The sequence below is a fragment of the Thermobia domestica genome, chromosome 14 (assembly GCF_964235325.1).
Source record: "Thermobia domestica chromosome 14, izTheDome1.hap1.1, whole genome shotgun sequence".
Taxonomy (NCBI): domain Eukaryota; kingdom Metazoa; phylum Arthropoda; class Insecta; order Zygentoma; family Lepismatidae; genus Thermobia; species Thermobia domestica.
In genome coordinates, this window is record NC_137467.1 from 141,098,689 (window position 1) to 141,116,975 (window position 18,287).

The 18,287-nt window shown below is 34.5% G+C and overlaps 1 protein-coding gene across 1 annotated transcript in view; it reads right to left on the reverse strand.

Annotated features, from left to right (window-relative positions):
- The window catches only part of UBL3 (ubiquitin like 3), a 124,307-nt gene that overhangs the window by 11,389 nt on the left and 94,631 nt on the right, over window positions 1–18,287 (reverse strand). Inside the window, exon 3 of the mRNA XM_081738930.1 lies at window positions 9,002–9,166. Coding sequence (XP_081595056.1) covers window positions 9,002–9,166 — 165 coding nt within the window. The remainder of the gene's footprint in view (window positions 1–9,001; window positions 9,167–18,287) is intronic.

The window sequence follows — 18,287 nt, forward strand, 5'->3', positions numbered from 1 at the left end:
ACCGCTCATGCAGCTTTCTAGTTTGTGAGACGGATGTATTTTGGCAAGAGCTAATGAACACGCCCCTTCCGTCGCTTTACCAACTTCAAATCGCGGTAAATGATGGTGTGCAAATGATGTCTGTAATCGGTTCGCGATGCTCCTGGGTGTGGATGGATTCCCCCTGTGGCCAGAGCCCCGACTTTCCGTATTCTAGCTCGTGTGTAGTTGGTGGCAGGCCAGGGATTGGCCTGTTTCTGCCCTACAGGAATCTCCACGCCTTACTTTACCTGCCCCTTTTAACACCCGTGATATCTCATTTTTGGACACAGTGAATCCACGCTCCTTGCACAGTTTGATAATGGCACTGTAACTGTAGTTCACGTCGCAAAGAGCAGTTATATAACTCTCCAAATAAGCATCTATTTTCGGCGGCATTTGTCCCGATATGCACTTACCACACCTGTTACGCATAGTCAATGGTCCAAGATGTCTACACGATTGGCAGCTTCCTTCTGTTTCCGTTTGGTGGTGCTGCACAAGGTAATTTCGTCACCATAAATCGGAAACAACCTATGTATTGATTTAACTATACTACACCAAACTGAATTCAAGATCAGCATTGTCAACACCCTAATGTAGATACAGTAACATACTGAACAGAGAATGCATTTATTTTGTTGAGCTGCTGCTGTTATATTTGAGTGGAGTTCAAAAAGGCTAGTGGTATGTTGGTAGGGCAAAAGTGAAGGATTTTTGCACTGTCTGTTACAGCTGTCAGACCAGAGGAGCTACATATCCAATCCATTGTCACTTATATTTTTATTTTACTATTGTGTTTAGATAATGGAAAATACAATAGTATGGGTTTGATGGTATTAAAATGAATATTGAAACGCGAAAAATAATCATCACAACAAATGTTTCAATTTAATACTTAAAAAAGGCACACATAGTCTTGAAATTCAGGAGGGAGAGCGCGAAGGTAAGGAGAGCCATGGCTCATATTGCAATTACAAGGCAACAAGAAGAGTTGCACGTGCTACAGGCAGAATTGCGAGTACTGTTACCAAAATTCGTTGTGTGAAAACGCATAATTATCTGGTTGAAATAATATACACGGCTAACAATGAAATTGATCCTGATATTGATTTCCCTGAATTTTCATGATGCAATAAGTACATTTTCCCTGACCCACGTACATTTTAATGTATGTTTAGATTAAAAATAAATAAATAAATAAATCGGCTCCCACCATCCCCATATAGCCGTCCAACGTACTTTTTTTTTTATTATACAGTATAAGCTTACTCTCTTACTGCAAATACTTCAATCAAACTTCCTGTATTTAAAATACAATAAAACACTCACGCCAAACATTAACTATACACTAACGACATTAACATGTCTGCATTCTGAATACACTCCTGAACATAAACGAGTAAACATACTACACGTTGACCTATCTTACGGATTATATACAACAGAGAAACCTTACTTATTTTTTTCTGTAGCATCTGAAGGTTATTTATTTATTGTTCTTTTGAAGCTTAGTTTTAGTATCTTTCGGAGTTTCTCAAGCTTCTTTAGTTCTAAACATAATTTTCTTCCACATCCTTTCTCTTATTACATTTGTTAGATGAATGGAGTTCGGAGAATGTTAAAGATAATGTAACATGCGTAACTGTTAAAAGAGTTGTCATAGTTTTAGATTATGCAAATAGAAAAATTATATTATATGGAAAAACTTTCATTCTGCGTTGAAGATTTTTATGATAGGCTGCAGATTTATAGTTCCAGATGAATTGTGAAGTATTTTAAAGTGATTTAGAATAAAGATATCCAGATAGAAGCGTTTATACATTCAGTAAGCATACTTTATAACAAGTTAATACGAAGATATTTCTTGTTAACAATTTCTTTGAATCTACCACGATTTTTTTGGGGTGTTCTTCATATCTTCTGTGGGCAGCTCTAATGTTTGTTAACACAGATTGGATAATAGGAACTTTCTGAATATTTCCGTAAAATCTGATAAAATTTTCCACTGCCCTCTGAGCAACTAGACTATGTTCATGGAAATTTTCTCTAAGTTAGTTTTTATTTATGGGAAAAACTCTCCATGTGTAGCGTTTTCATACCAAAATATCATGCATATTTTAATAATTACTACAATTCCGAATAAGGATTATTTCCTAGCATTATATATAAAAAAGTAATTAAGTTGAAGATGGATACGCATTTTCTAAAACTTGTCGGCTGACCGAAACAGTGACGTATCTCATGTTTTTCCAAACTGAGTTATCTTGAGATGTGTCGCTAATTTGATTTAAGTAGAAGTATATTTTGAAATAAGACAAAACATTTGAAGTCCTGTTAATTCAATTATTACTGAGTTTTCAGGTGCTAATATGATCATAAATTACTCAGTGGCAATGACTATTTAGTATTGCACTATACTATTCCTGTCAGTTTCTTCATTCCACCATTTCGATCATTATCATCATCGTCTCCCTTAGCCTCGGAAAATAATCGTGGAACGCTTTTACTTTCCTAGTACAATTTCAGCGACTAATCCTGCTACATTCGACAACTTGACAGTAATTGGAAGATTCAGCTTACCTATACATGGTTAAAGAAGAAGAAAAAAGCGATCGAAGTGAAGTGAAACATTTCAAATTATATCAAATGCGTTTTAAGAGTAACATTGCATATTGCTTTTAGATTAGTATGGATAAGTTATGAGTTAGTGTGTGTCTAAAGGACTTAGTTGAGTAATATATATATATAAAAATATTTGAAGCCGAATCTGTTCATTACTGTCTCGCAATCAAATGCAACAGGATGAACAATTAAAATTATACTAGAAATATTAAAATCCTTTTAGGATTTTCAATCCCCAAAATCAACTTGTAATAATGAAATAAATCAATTCTGAAGAACCCTCACCTGCTGTTATATCCACTGCCAGATTTGAAATACTTTAACATGAATATACAGACAAAAAATATGAAATGTACAATTAAGCGTGTAAGTGTACCAGCATGAATAGTAATCGCTCAGTACTTATTCATTTATTCATTGTGGACTTGTTTGGTTTAAATACAGGTCCATGTTAAACAATTCTTAGAGGACAATGCTAAGTTAAAATGAGCATAAAATGAGCATAAGTAAAATAAATCTCTGATAATTACAGTTAATTTTTAATATTTTATAGTATTTTGTATTAAGCAAGGGTCGACTTAGTTTGTTATTAATTGCTTTGGAAGATGTGCAAAGTTATTTAATGGAATAACGTTCATTAGTTTATTTGAAAAATAGCTATCATGCTCAACAGATTGCGTAGACATTTAAGAAATGTTTACCATATCATTGTATAATAATATAATGTAATAAGAGCAATAATATAATGTAATAAGAACAATAGTTATATTATAAAACCGAATGAATTTCAATTATATTCTGAAAATAGACAAAGAGACGACATTTTCATCCGTTATATTTAAAGTTCGATCGTAATTCTGAACATTTCGCTGTACTGACGCTCGATCTAGCGATATTTTACTATACTAAAGAAGAACCCTGTCGTGTACCACTGACCTTACAGTATTCTTACACTTGAGGCTTCCTCTATGACGTTTTTCTTTTGATTTCTTCATTACAAGCGTTCGACACACTAGTGTCTTCAGTGTATGTTTTGAGTTCTACACAGCCATGAATTTTTTATTGTAATTATACCTTGAAGAAGGACTGTTGAGAAGAACGGGTGCAATGATAGTGTAGAAAAATACACGAAGTGAATTTTCGGGTATTTCTCTCTGACAAGTGTCTTCACATAAACGCATGCATAATTAAATTTTAAAAAGTAGGAAAGAGTTCTTCTTCGTTCCATTATGTAATTAGACATTGAGACAGAACAAATCGTTGCAGTTTAGTAACTAACAATTCAGAAATTGTAAAAATATTCTATCTGATATTTTGTAGTATTTCTGTTATCTGTGAACTGAATAACAATTCATTCACTCTTTACTTTTTTTTATTTACTTTCATACAAACTGCAAACAAATTATTGTTAGAAAAAAAAATGTATTCACAAGCCCACACTAAAGACGTCAATACAAATATAAACTCTTGACTTCAAGATGGAATTTCTTTTTAACTTCGTTGTTGAAAAGTACTCTAAAAATCCATGCAGAATTCTTTACTTAATCTTCTTTAGGGGAGCCACATACTACCTATGAGAAATCAGAACTTCAGTTGCTATGATTTTTGCTCTAACTTTAATTACACTAACTACGAGAATGAAAGCATGTGATTGGCCTCAAACATAGTACTAAAATTTCTAAATAAAGCGAAGTAAATATTTATCATAGTTTTACAATCAAATTAATAAAGTTATTGTCTGCTCTGATTCCTGTTAATGATGATCCATAACGGGTACAGACAGACTTGTAAGTTCCAGTTTGCATCACTCTACTGTACTGTATTTTGACATATGATGGAAACTGGTTTGACTAAATGGAAGCTGATTCAGTAGAGGAAGAAAATGACACGTAACAATTGGTAATTTCATATTCTTGAAGACTAAAGGAAATGGTACAAATTAAGACGGTGAACATACCAAATATATATATATTACTCAACTAAGTCCTTTCTACACACACTAACTCATAACTTATCCATACCAATCTAAAAGTGTAATATCACTAATTATACTGATTACACAGATAAAGACATTACAAAATAGGAAGATTATACAACATACTTATGTTTTAAAATGAAATTTTAAATCTCCCGTTCCTTATTACGTTCTCCGACACTATTTCATATAGGAAATGTACAGCATTTATTAAGACACTCATATCCGAAAGTCAAATTCTGAAACATTGTATTACTATTATTTTTTCGTGCAATCTATACGAAAACGTGAACAATATGTGTGTTTCCGTTCAATCTCAGCTACGATATTCTTATGGAAATTCCCTATGCGCTCTATATTTTCAAATTAAAATATGGCACAAAACATACATAGTACTGAACAAATCTTTACTGATGAAATAAATAAAATGGACAAAAAGTATAAGAGGGAATGAGTCCAAGTTGGTGGCTAATACCAAGAAGTCACAAGAATTACTGCGAAAAATACGTGATCTCTACTGGATTACTTATTTCGATCCTTTACTATCATTGTTAATTTTCTTGTCTATTTAATTGCAGTTTTATGTTTTGAGTTGCCTTTTATTCCTTTGCGTAAGACAATGGGGTTCATGAAGGTTCTCAAACTATGAATTTTATTTAAGCTGGAATTTGGATGAATGAAATTCTGCATTTTTTTCATTCACGAAATAATAAATAATCTCAGTATATTTTTAGTAATACATATATATTCTAGTGAGTAAACATGAAGAATAAGTTCTTCTCTCGCTACAACTGTATGCCTTTAATGCATATTTGTGCATCTGATATTACAGAAAATCTCTTAGCTGTTATTTTATATGCTGTTTAGGAGCTGACTGGCCCTCATCAAACACAGTACTACAGTAAAACTGTTAACACAGCCCCATTTCTGTGGAGCCAGCAACTTCCTAAAGAAACGTGAGAATAATTTCTCTGTAAATTGTCCTCTAGTCATTTTATTTATATTATTCTAATATGAAATTCATCTCTGTATCAATAATATACTACTACAACGAAATAAGAACATTTCCAGTATAGCCCATCAAACTATAAAGTATCCGAAGTTAATCCATAATTATTCTTTAATTTATTTTGACAATGTCAATTAAGTTAAGCTACAAACTTGCTTTCATTACGAAAATAAAACAGAAACGTAGGTATTTCATAATATGGACTTAAGCACTACGGACTAGAAGTTAAGAATTCTGGAAAAGGAGGTTTGTAGGTGCTAGAAGTTAGCTCTAGAAAGCAGGATGCCCTCCCCGCTAGTCTCGTGACTAGCGTGGCGCCTTTGATGCATCTACACATGGCTCTTGTGCCTAAATTCGATTTCTGGTGGGAGAGCATTTGAACCCATTAAAGTTGTTCGGATTGCATTTTAAACTGTAGGTCCACGTCTCATATAGCTTCGGTGCTGAAAAAATAACGCTATACTTCTACAAACAAACAATAGGGGTCAGGATTTGGAGTAATAACAGGTTGTCTACTAAAATTCCAAAATGAAATTTCGTAACCTTTTCTTTCGCAAACCTTAAAATTTAGTAACATTTTCAAGAGCAAATTTGGGTGAGAACTGAGCCGAATTTTCATGCATGCGATAAAAGTGTGCTTTGTTTGCGATTTGGTAGCGCTAAAGCCGACCACAGACATTTTTGGTGGTGAATTTTGATGTTTTGTAAAACAAAATTTTCCAGTCTATACTTACATTTGTACAGATGAAAAAATCGTGACCCAAAAGCTAAATTTCTTGACTTTCATGACCGTTTTCTGATTTCGTGACTTTTTCATGACTTTCGTGACCGACAGACACCCTGAATAAAGACAGTTGAAAAGCAAACAATCATCGCTGCTCATAAGTACGTCACTTTGTCTTTGCTATGTTGGGACAACTATAATAGTTAAAGCTTTGTGCCATTATAATTAGGAAGGCCAATCCAGTCAACTAATTTGTGTCGTAGATTGCTGTGAAGTGATGCTTAATGTTTCTCAAGTGTGCCTAGCAGGGTTGGCAAAAAATGTTTTTTATTGAAAAACAAAAAAAAAAAAAAAAAAAAAAAGGCTTTTTTGGTTTAAACCTGGTTTCTTTGGTTTAAACCATTTTTTTTTTTAAATAATTTGCTCTATGTATTTATATTACATATGGACAGAAATAAGTTTGTTTCGCCTTGCTGTTATTATGCAACGACTGGGTTATGCTGGAAGGGGTCTTATAAGCTTAAAGCGGGATCCAAACAGCTTCCCGGCTTACATCCGAGAGAAACTGTCCTCCACTTGGACTCGAAACCGGGACTAATTGGCCACAAATGCAGTGAGTCTGCCGACTCACTCACGAAGGACTCCTGATAAAAATACGTTGTACTGATCTTTACATATTTGTTAATATAATTGTCAAGAGTCATTTTAGGACAAAAAGATAAATAGTTGCACAAGTGAAATCATTATACAGAATTACATATAATCGGGAATTTCCCGCGTTAGCCATTGGGAAAATCCTGTTATTACTTTAAATGCAAAGCAAATTCTGTTATTGCTTTGCATGTAAAATCTAAGGTCAATGTATCATAATTAGTACGCTAAAACTGAGGTATTAAATTCCAAATTTAGTATGTAGATATCATTCAATAAAATTAAAAAGAAGTCCAATCCAACCTAATGCTGGAAGCTACGTAGGCAGTCGATAAATTTTGCCAATGTCTATCAATACATTTAGGCAACCTTTGCTTCTTTATAAAGCAACAAGCATTCAGGCAAGCAAAACATACAATTTGGCTTCGTTTCGTATGTTTAGGCTTAACATCTTTATGTAATACCGAGGTTATAAAGAAGACTTTCGCTTTAAAGTGACATCTAAACCGCTACTTGGTTTACACATAAAAGAAGGGTTCTGGTTCGACCGAGAATTGAACATGGGACACCTTGATTAAAAGGTGAAAAGGAGATAAAACTAATGCAGATGGTTTGATATGTGGAAACGTCACCATGAAGTTCACACGATTTAAAGCATTTTTTTTTTTGTTTAAACTTTTTTTTTACTAGCCAACCCTGGTGCCTAGATTAATTATTTTTATTTCTAAACCTCCACTAATATTATAATGATAATTTACAAATTATCGTATTTAGTTGTGTTACAAATTTCAGGCGAGCTATGCTCATTCTTCAAAATTTATATGTAGTTTGTCTTTACACAAATTTAACTAGAAATTTTAACATACAATACAATGACTCTTTCGAAAGATGTGATACCTATACATGGCTGGCTAGTACGAACACGCAGCCTTCTGAAGTTGACTTTTTCCAATGAAATAATTTAGATAGAATTATCTCTGCAGCTTCGCTGCCTGAAATGGCACATAACCAAATGTGTGTACAATTAAATATATATATGTGATGATCATAGTACATTTCTTTGAAAGGCCGGGTAGCTCACTAGTAGATTGTTCACCTATGATGCATGGGGTTCCTGGGTCGACCGCAGATCGAGCAAAGTGGGTTTTGTGGTGGAACAACACCATGTGCGTGGGTTTTCCCATTTCGTTCCATCTTCTTTCGTTCCATTCCACTATTTCGTTCATTATTACTGTCACAGTTTCCCTTAGCCACAGAGTATAATCGTGGGGCGTTGGACTTAATATAAGAAGAAAAAATCTCTGAAATGTGAAGTGCATTCTCAAACCATTCTAATGTATTTTGCAAGGTGCTTTGATCATGAAAGCAAGCAGAAAGCTAAACTAACCTATACAAAAATACAAGAGTGTGTGTACTTTACATTTGTCATCGCAGACAGACGGAGTTTGTTGTGAATCATATTCCTAGCTTCCTTTGATATTTTACCATTAGCAAGAATCCACCTTACCAAATGACAGTCTAGACGGTTTTAAGGATATTGTTGAACTATAGGATTTCTTTCTTTTTATTTATTTATTTATTTATTTTAAGCTTATTTCCTTCAAAGCGTTTTCGTTTCTGGGGAAAACTTGCAGCAGGTCACTATCGAATGACAAGTTGTAAATATATATATATAAATTGGCCTTGGTTTTAAAAATTAAAGTACGTAATTATTTTTTTTTAAATCTCACTATGCATTCTTTATAATATTCCATATATTTATTTTAACAGCTCATTAAACGAACACTACTATCAGTTATTATCTACTTTCTCCCAAGTATCATAAATCATTTTCGTAAGCTGGCCACTGACAACATTAGTCTGAAAGATTACAGGTGCCATTGTACCCATTTCCAACAGAATATACTTAATTACCACAAATATTCAATTTAAAAAATTGACACAAATAAAACACTTGAAATATGAAAACACTAAAAACAAGAAATAATGTCAAATGTACCTTGTGAGTTTGGCTCTGGAAGGTTCTCCCTGGGTACAAGATGCATTACTGTAGTTTTCCCTGTTGGTAAACCTAGCGCCCCTAAAGTCACATTACTATGCAGAAACCGACCCTGGTATATCAGTCTAAGAATTTCTGCCTTGGCCACTGCTTCTTCTGCCCAATCTGAAAAAGAATAATCATTTTCAGTACTATGTAAGCTATGTATTTCATACAAATCTTGTATGAAAACTTGACTTTTTACTTTTCAAACTGTGATATTGAAGCACGCGAATTGGGGGTTTATTAGTCACCTTGAAAGCAATGTAAATATACGTACTGTTGAAAGTGATTCCGCCACTAGGTAGCAAACTTAGCAACACAATGATCGTCTAATTAATGCAATTATTATGTTTCCAAAAAGTACTGTCCAGCTTCTGACTCTACACTGAGAAAGTCAATAACACTGACCGACAGTGAAAAATATTATTGCATTCAATTAAGTGTTCGTTACAGTTTCCAAGCTCCTAAAACCGAATCTTAAATTAGTTTTGATCAGGTACTCTCCAGTTTGAAAATAATGCCATTAATAGTAGCGTGAATGTGTCACTTGCCAAGCTTTTACTGATAATCATTTACAAATTGTCGAAAGAAAATAAGAAAACGTTACGATCTTAGCAACGTGAACCATGGCTTTCAGTTGTCTTGTAATCAGCCGGTCACGTGTTGCACTGAAATGTCATCTAGTATAGCGGCAACAGAAGGACGAAAAAGGCACACTGGTGTAATGCGTGGATCAACTATGTAAAACATAGCAAATGTAATAAACATAATAAAACACAATACATTGTATCTGTAAGAAACGAATACCACAAAAATAATTTTAGAATTCCTGAACACTTCTTTTGTGTAAGGGGCCGAATATTGAAACAAAATAATATTAATAATAATAATAAACTCAGTAATTTTCTAATAGTCAGCTCCCGGGGCTGAGTACTGGAATTATCGCATTTGCGTGAAATTTCGTTCATCACATGCCAAGACCGAGCAATATCTTTCCTCTTGTTAATAATACAGAGTAAGATCAATAAAATCTAATTTTTGCCAGTAGAAATCTCCGCCTAAAAGTGAACAGGGCGAGTACTGCTGTCTCGAAAGCCAGAAGTCAACCTTATTATTACGATAATTACAAATATCAATATCCAAAAGTTCCTGAAGTTTATTTATTCACTTGCTCCTTTCAGGTAGTACACAGAAATAAATGTAAAAGAAAAGAAAACGGAAGCTTTCAAAGGAAAATGTAGGACAATTTACCAGTATTCAGAAAATGCTCTTTACAATACACTGAGGGTTGTGGAAAATCGAATGACTATACGTACGGCTCCCAGGTTTCTAGATAGGACACTATGAAAATTTACAGTTCATTCATAGCTGATTTTGCTTCTTGCTGAAATATCAGAATAAATATAAAAATAGTTATCAATCACCAAAAGTGTGTAACAGAGAGTAGATTATCTTTATTAGTTAAGTACTGATGACTACTAAAAACGTAATTTTTGTTTAAATATTCCACGAATGATGTTAACTTCTGTTTTGGAGGGAAACCGGGACATTTAGAAATTTGAGCACTTTGGAGGAACAGATTATGTAAATGTGGAACTGTCACGGCTTAACAGGAGCGTCTGGGAGCCCCACTATACGTGACGCAAGCAGGAAATACATGTTCCTCGTGGCACAATACATGATAGAATTCATAGACGAGCATCTGAAAAAGACGGTGTTAACAATAGCAAAAAGGCTAGTTGAGCGAATTATTCAAATCGCCAAATCTGAATTTGGGAGATATAAAATGGATAGCTTGAATACAGTACAATACTGTAAAACATGACAATAGAAAGATATCTTTCAAAGATAGCTATCCAGGACAGAAATTGTATAAATTGTTCTTACGAAGAAATCCAATATTTGTCTGCAAAGTTCCTGAAGGTATTATCTTGACAACAACAACAGTCACTGAATAATTCATATATCAGGAAGTGGTTTAAAGAACTCGAAGAGTTAACAAATTCGATATTCTTCAAGATGCCACCCGAACCTTTAATGGTGATGAAACTACTATAGTTTTAGCTTTTTCCCCAAACTGGTGGAGTTATTGTGTCCAAAGATTGGAATTTTTTCATTGATCCATCGTGGGAATGACAAAGAAACAGTCACTGGTCTTCTAGTTTTCTCTGCATATGGCGAAACTGATTTCAATGGTTATTTTTTGTTATGTTAGATCACAATATGATGTAATAGAAACTATGTCAAATGACTGGTTTCTGCGAAGGATCAGAATCAGACTGAATGTGAGTGACACTTTTCATGAGTATATTGTAAATGGTGTACATATAAATGACTGAAATAAGATAACGTTAAAAAAAAAAGTAATTTGTATTTGTTGGAGAACATCATACTTATCTAACTATGGAACTTAGTGTATTTCTCAACGAAAACTGAATAATTTCGCACGCACAATATTACCATTTAATGCAACACACATTCTTCAACAAGCATTTGTTAGTATCTTCAAACGCTTAAAGGAAAAATGAAAGAAGACAATTCGTGACTGTCAAAGCCTACCCGGGAAAGTAAACAACTATGTTACAAAATCTAGCTCTGTTCACTTTTGTCAATAGTAATAAACGATTTTTCTCTCTCCAATTTTAGCAGGAATTGTTTCATTAAATGTGGTTTGTTTCCTTTCAATCCAAATGCTGTGGACTATTTTAAATTCATTAAAATATAGCCTAGAAAGGAGATGTTTGGAAGAAGACTGCAGTGCCTCAGTTGACATTAAATCAGGAGCATTTAAAACACCTCAGTTAATAGTTTCATATGTTAAAAATTAACTTGATGAAAATGGTGTACATGTTGAAACAGTATTAAGTATTATTAAGGAGAAAGCTTTGCTAAATAGTTCTGTTGGAAAAATTAGAAATGTATGAACTATTGGTAACATATGAAATGAAAACAACGCCGGAACTTCACTCTGCTCATCTGTGAGGTCCCCTTACCAGATAGGTCTTCCTGAAATATCGGTTCATGATATAATATCATAGACCTAGGCACTTACCATTTCTTGAAAGATACCTAGTAAATTACGTCAAGTTCAAAGTGACAATTTTGATTTTGAGAACACAGAAATTTCCGAAGTGTTCGAATAAAAATGGTAATACGCAAGTATCACAAATTTTGACGATGATCGATTTTGGACTGGATCAATTGCGAAGGCTCGAAAAAGGAAACAAAACAAACAAAAGGTACGAATTACAACATCGTCAGATGATGGAGAAAGATAATGACGGCCAAGATCTTGGAACGGGAGAAAGCAATGCAAAAACATAAAGAAGAGAGAAAGAACGTTTAACAAAGCGCGATCCCATCCACAGAATCACAGACTGAAGACCGTTCATGCAATCTCTCTGCAACTGGATGTTCCTCCCAATACCTTAGAGATATCTCTATTACCTGCTTCAATAGAGAACTTAAGTGTCTCACAATTTATGGCTTATGGACGTTAGGGATGTACCGGTACGACTTTTTCACCGATACCGATACTTTTGGACACATTTCTTATATATTATCAGGAATTTTCAGAATAATTAAATGATCAACATTGTAATAGGGTATATTAGATACAAGGCCAAATTTGACATACAAAGGCAAAAAACAGAATTTCATATTAGGTTCCGCACAAAAAATATATTTCCTCTAAATTTAATCCAGCTCATATGAAATGCACTAAAAACCAGCAAATCCTTATATAGTGTAAACTTAAGAGTCAGTGATTATATTTAGTGATAATGTACTTTGATAGTTACACTGCATTTACTAGTCTCTATTACATACATACAGTGGCGGCATTGGACGTTAAAAGTAGAGGGAGCAAGACATGATCTGAATATTTGTATATCAATGTTAGTTTTCCTGATTGTTTCTCACACTTTGTTTGACGAAAGGTTGTATAATAGGATGATAGTTTTTCAGTTAAAATACCGTATTTCGTATTTCATACTTTATTAAGTAAATTAACAAGAGTAACGCAAGTAGGCACTAACCCTCTAGCCAGTGGCCACCGGTCACTATTTGGTACCAAACTATTCACCATCCTCTTAGGTATTGATCAAGATCATCTCTATGAGTTACCGTTCCCAAGATGCTGGCCAAAAAAGCTCCGATTTCGGGAGATTTAAGAAGCCATATCTCGGGAACTGTAATCATAGAAATATGATATTGGTGTTGATCAATACCTAAGAGGATGAACAAGTTGGTACTAGATAGTAACCGGTGGCCACTGGCCACCGTTCCCCAGATATTGGCCAAAAAAGTTCTGATTTTGGAAGATATAAGGAGCCATATCTCGGGTACCGCAAGTCATAGAGAGAATATTTGTAACTGCTGAATATAATAAATGCTGTAGGCAAAACAACAGGAAAAAGGAAAAAGGTAGATCCATGTGTCACAGATATGTGGAAGTGGATAATTGAAATAGGAAAAAGAATTTATTGACTAATTGTTTGTGCTGAAAGTGTGTGAAGTGATTGTGAGCAGTGTCACTGTGTTTCATAACACATTTGATACAAATATTGTGAAAGGGAGGAAAATATATCCCTCCCTTTCATAATATGTTCTGTAATAGCAATCCTGAAACAAAGGAATGAAAATAACATGTATCAATGTAGCCAACATAAATTTAGAAACATCCATATGGACTAACAAGAATAATGACCTGTATTAAGTACTGTTTGGAAACGTAATACCTCTCTAAATAACTCAAACGGTGGATAATTGTGTAAATCCTCTCTTTCCCAACAAAACTGCTTCAGTTATTGCGGTTCCTCTATCTATCTTATTCAATAGATGCTTCAAGGAAGGGTATTATCCCACCAGCTGGAAACTAGCTCACGTGAACCCAATATATAAATCAGGACTTAAAGATCATGTATCCTCCTATAGGCCAATCTCTTTTCTTTCTGTAATATCAATTATCTGCGAAAAAATAATCAAAGACAGGCTACTTAAATTCACCTCACCTTACATCCATAGTTCACAGCACGGCTTTCTACCGAAAAGCTCAAGTCTCTCAAACTTAAGTACTCTTCTTTCCTGTGCAGTCAAATGTATGAATAACAATACTCAATTAGATGTTATCTACTTTGATCTCTCGAAGGCCTTTGATTCTGTCAGTCACATTCATCTTCTTCATAAACTCTCCAATAGATTTAATGTACATGGCAAATTTCTCTCTCTAATCACAAGCTACTTGAAGGACCGTAAACAGAGAGTTGTTCTTTCAGGGGCGACTTCTAACCCCCAACCCGTGATCTCAGGGGTGCCTCAGGGGAGTGTACTTGGGCCTCTGCTGTTGGTCCTGTATATGGATGATCTCTACACGCACTTATCAGCTCAACCTAGTGGCCTTCTGCTTTTTGCTGACGATTGTAAGTTATACAGAGAAATATCGTGTCTCCATGACACAATTGCTCTACAGGATGACATAAATTACCTTACAGGCTGTTGTGAAATGTGGCACTTGAAACTCAACAGTAAGAAATGTGACAGTATTACTATTACTTTGAAAAAGTCTCCTGGCCCCTCCACATACCATATCAACGATTCCCCTATCACACATTCTGCTAGTCATAACGATCTTGGTGTCATCTTTGATTCAAAACTCACCTTCTCTGATCACATCTCCTCAATACTAAAGAATTCAATGCGCATGTTGGGACTTCTTTATCGATTCACCGAACTACGCACTGTTTCTTCATTAGCAACTTTTTATAAGACTTTAATAGCGCCCAAGATCGAATACTGCTCTCCCATATGGGCCATGGCAGCACCTACACATCTCTCCAGACTTGATTCTGTTCTCAATTTCTTCATCGCTATAGTCCGTTTTCGTGTTCCTGCACTTCGAATATTATCTAAGTAGGAGCTCTTGCGACATCTTAATATTCAGACTCCTGAAGTATGCAGAATTATCTCTGACCTGAAATATCTACATAAAATAGTTAATGGAAGCTTAAGATCGGAAATATTACTTCAGGAACTATCCTTACGTGTCCCTTCCCGCATCACCCGGAATACCCACCTATTCTATCTTGCCCGTCCTAGGTTGGCTGTTATACAGAGGTCTCTTTTTTATAGAATACCAAACTGTTATAATTAAGTAACAACTGATGTGGACATTTTTTCGAGCTACCCAGTGTTTGAAAGAGCAATTAAACGAGCTTTGACGGAATAGTTTTACTTTTACACTCTTTTTTTCTATGTTGTTGTTATTGTTGTCTTGTTGTTGTTTTTTTTTTCTTTCCTTTGTTAGCATGTCCCTGTGTAAAATGGCTAAGTTATGCTGTATCTGGGAATTTGTTCAATAAATAAATAAATAAATTCAAATGAATACATCAAGAAAAAATGAAATTGAATATAAATTCCTTTGATGCTGCAGGTAAATAGCTCCAGGCAAATGGTTATCGATCTGAACCCAGATATTCACATGGTCAATATCGTGCAACGCTTCGTTATGTTGAATTTTGAACCGAATCCCACTGAGTGTCCAAAATGCAACTTCGTGGTGTTTTAGTACACATATGAGACTACAATTTAGACAATTTTGAACAAATTCAGAGGGACATTTCTATGCGAAATTCAATATTCAAATCTTAATTTGAGTTTTTGAAGTTTTTTTTTTTTTTTTTTTTTTAATTTATTTTACAGGTTTTTTCAATATCGTACAACTTGTAGAGCAATCTTTAAGCTTTCCAATGGTGTTTGTTCCATGTCTCTAGTGCACATATTAACCATTTTATGACAATTTTTAATAATCACTGTAACTGAAAAGAAAGCATTTTTTTCTTTTTTTGGCATTTTTGAATACCGTGTATGTGGACACTACGAGGAGCGAGGTAATATTTGGGATTTTTTCATCTCCCACCGCAATAAAGCTGTGCACCAATTTTTACAAAAATCTAAGATCGTCAGTCAGATTTTGCCATTTCATTGGTTGATTTCACATGGAATGTCCCGGATGTAATTAATTAGTTAGTGCTCGAAGTTACATAATTTTGAGAGATGCTGCAAACTTTACCGTATCTTCAGAAAAGCTTGATACATCAAATTGCGGTAACCAGCATTATGATCTGTATATCTTTTGAAGATACACATAGTAGCCTCGCTGCTGCAAAATACCGCAAGTACAAATCCAACAATCAAATATTATGAACTTTAGGTTTATTAAACAATGATATTGAAGTGTACTAACGACATTTCGAACATGTTATTAACGACATTAAGATAACAATAAATAATATATTTACAGGATGTCCGAAAAGTCCCGCACCCCCAGGAAAAATAAAAATTAACTATCTTTTCATTATTTTACTGTTGTGAAAGTTGATTTTAGAGAGTGAGCGTATGTAAATAACACAATACTGCTGCGTGGATGGTTACTCACCGGGATATTGCTAGCGAGTTCAGCCGACGCCATCCGAATGACAATCAGTATTTCCCATCACTAGGGCCCGGAAGTTGAGGAAAAATCCTCTTCTTTAACAGTGCTCAAAAACGAGGCTTAACATATGTTTATTTTGGGTCATTGTAGGCCAGAAAATGGTGGATTTTGTTCTTTTTTGTCTTTTTCTGCGTTCTTTTATTGGTCTTTTTAAAAGCCTTTTATAGGTCTTAAGGTCTTTTTTGGCCCTTCACCTTTCGACAATAAATTTACTGGCCATTAACTCGAATCACCACCGCCTCTTAAACATATTTTCTTTAGTAAAGAAAATTCAAAAGATAAGACATTTTTCAACGACTGGACTGGTAAGACCAGATCTGCAACAATCTCAAGTCAGATAACAAGGCGTAACCATGTCCTCTAGCAGGGGGTGAGGGTGGGGAAGTTTTCTTATTTTAGTTTGGACTTCAGTTTGTGGAAGAAGGATAGGTCGTTAACATGCCTAAAATTAAGCCTAGTAAAACTTCCTTTTTGCGTCAACATGTGTCCAAATTTATATAATGTCTTGTTCGGTTCGCCTGGGCCGCCCTCGTCAGGGGGGAAGGAACAAAAAAATTACAAAGTTTTGTACTTTTCTGAACAGTTGCTGATCTTTTCCCACCACGAAAAAAAAGGTTAATTTCGTAGCACTACGGTATGTGTTGTATGTTTAGAGCTGAATGGCGGGAAATTCGTGCAGACCGTGACGGCTGTTTGGAGTGGCGCATTTAGGGGGACTATTGGGCTGAAGTCCTTAAATTTTCTCGCATCTGCAAATGGAGCTTTTGTGACCTGTGTAGTGCATATAGCCCCGAAACACAGATGAAAATTTTGCCTTGAGCCGCTCCTGGAAAAGGCCTAATAAAAAATTATTTTCGTATGTCTTGCTGCTCAAGGCTCCGAATTCACGTCCGGTGGGGAAGTAATTTTATTCTTTACCTGCAATTTAAAGCATAAAATATTTGAATATTTTCTTTTATTACGTGCCAACTGACACACAGATTAATTATAATTTCAGTGTGTTACGGGTCAATGTGGTGGCCTTCTCAAAAGTGTCTGGCTTCTAGTTGTCCTCAGAAAGTGTTCAAAACGTAGGATTTAACTTGAACAACACAAACAATATAACAAAAATGCAAATTAAACGACAAAGCAAAGCATTTCATTGATAAAGTTTCTTTCAACTGTATATTGTATACTACCAGAAGCTTGTATTTCTTGAGCATTATACTCATTAAATATGTAATTCAAATTAAATTGGTTTTATTTTCACGTCCTTTTTTCCAGTTTTTAGGTCCTTTTTTAAATATATTTTTAGGTCTTTTTATAGGCCCTTTTTAGACAATTTTTATGTTTTCAACTTCCAAGCCCTACACATCACCAACGGACAATTGCTAGACAAATTCAAACATGGGGTTCAAGTTGAGGATTTGTCTTAGTGTGGGACTCATCGGACATGATATAGAATACATGTACGTTCCCCAGTAACGGTATCAATATAAAATGGTTAGAATAACAAATAAATAAAAAATTAGACAATATTACATGTACTATAGATGCTAATGTTTCCAGTAAAAGTTGGATATCTTAATCCTTTCCATTCCTATTTGTCACGAAATTTGAAGATTGCTCGACAAACAATTCAGGTCTGAAATCGGCTAGTTATTCAAAAGTATGAAATTTTACGGAAATTTAGTACAACCTTAGTCAACATGAAGAAAGAAATTTTCATGGTCATTAGATTATTTACATTTCATGTTCATAAGTTTCCTGAAA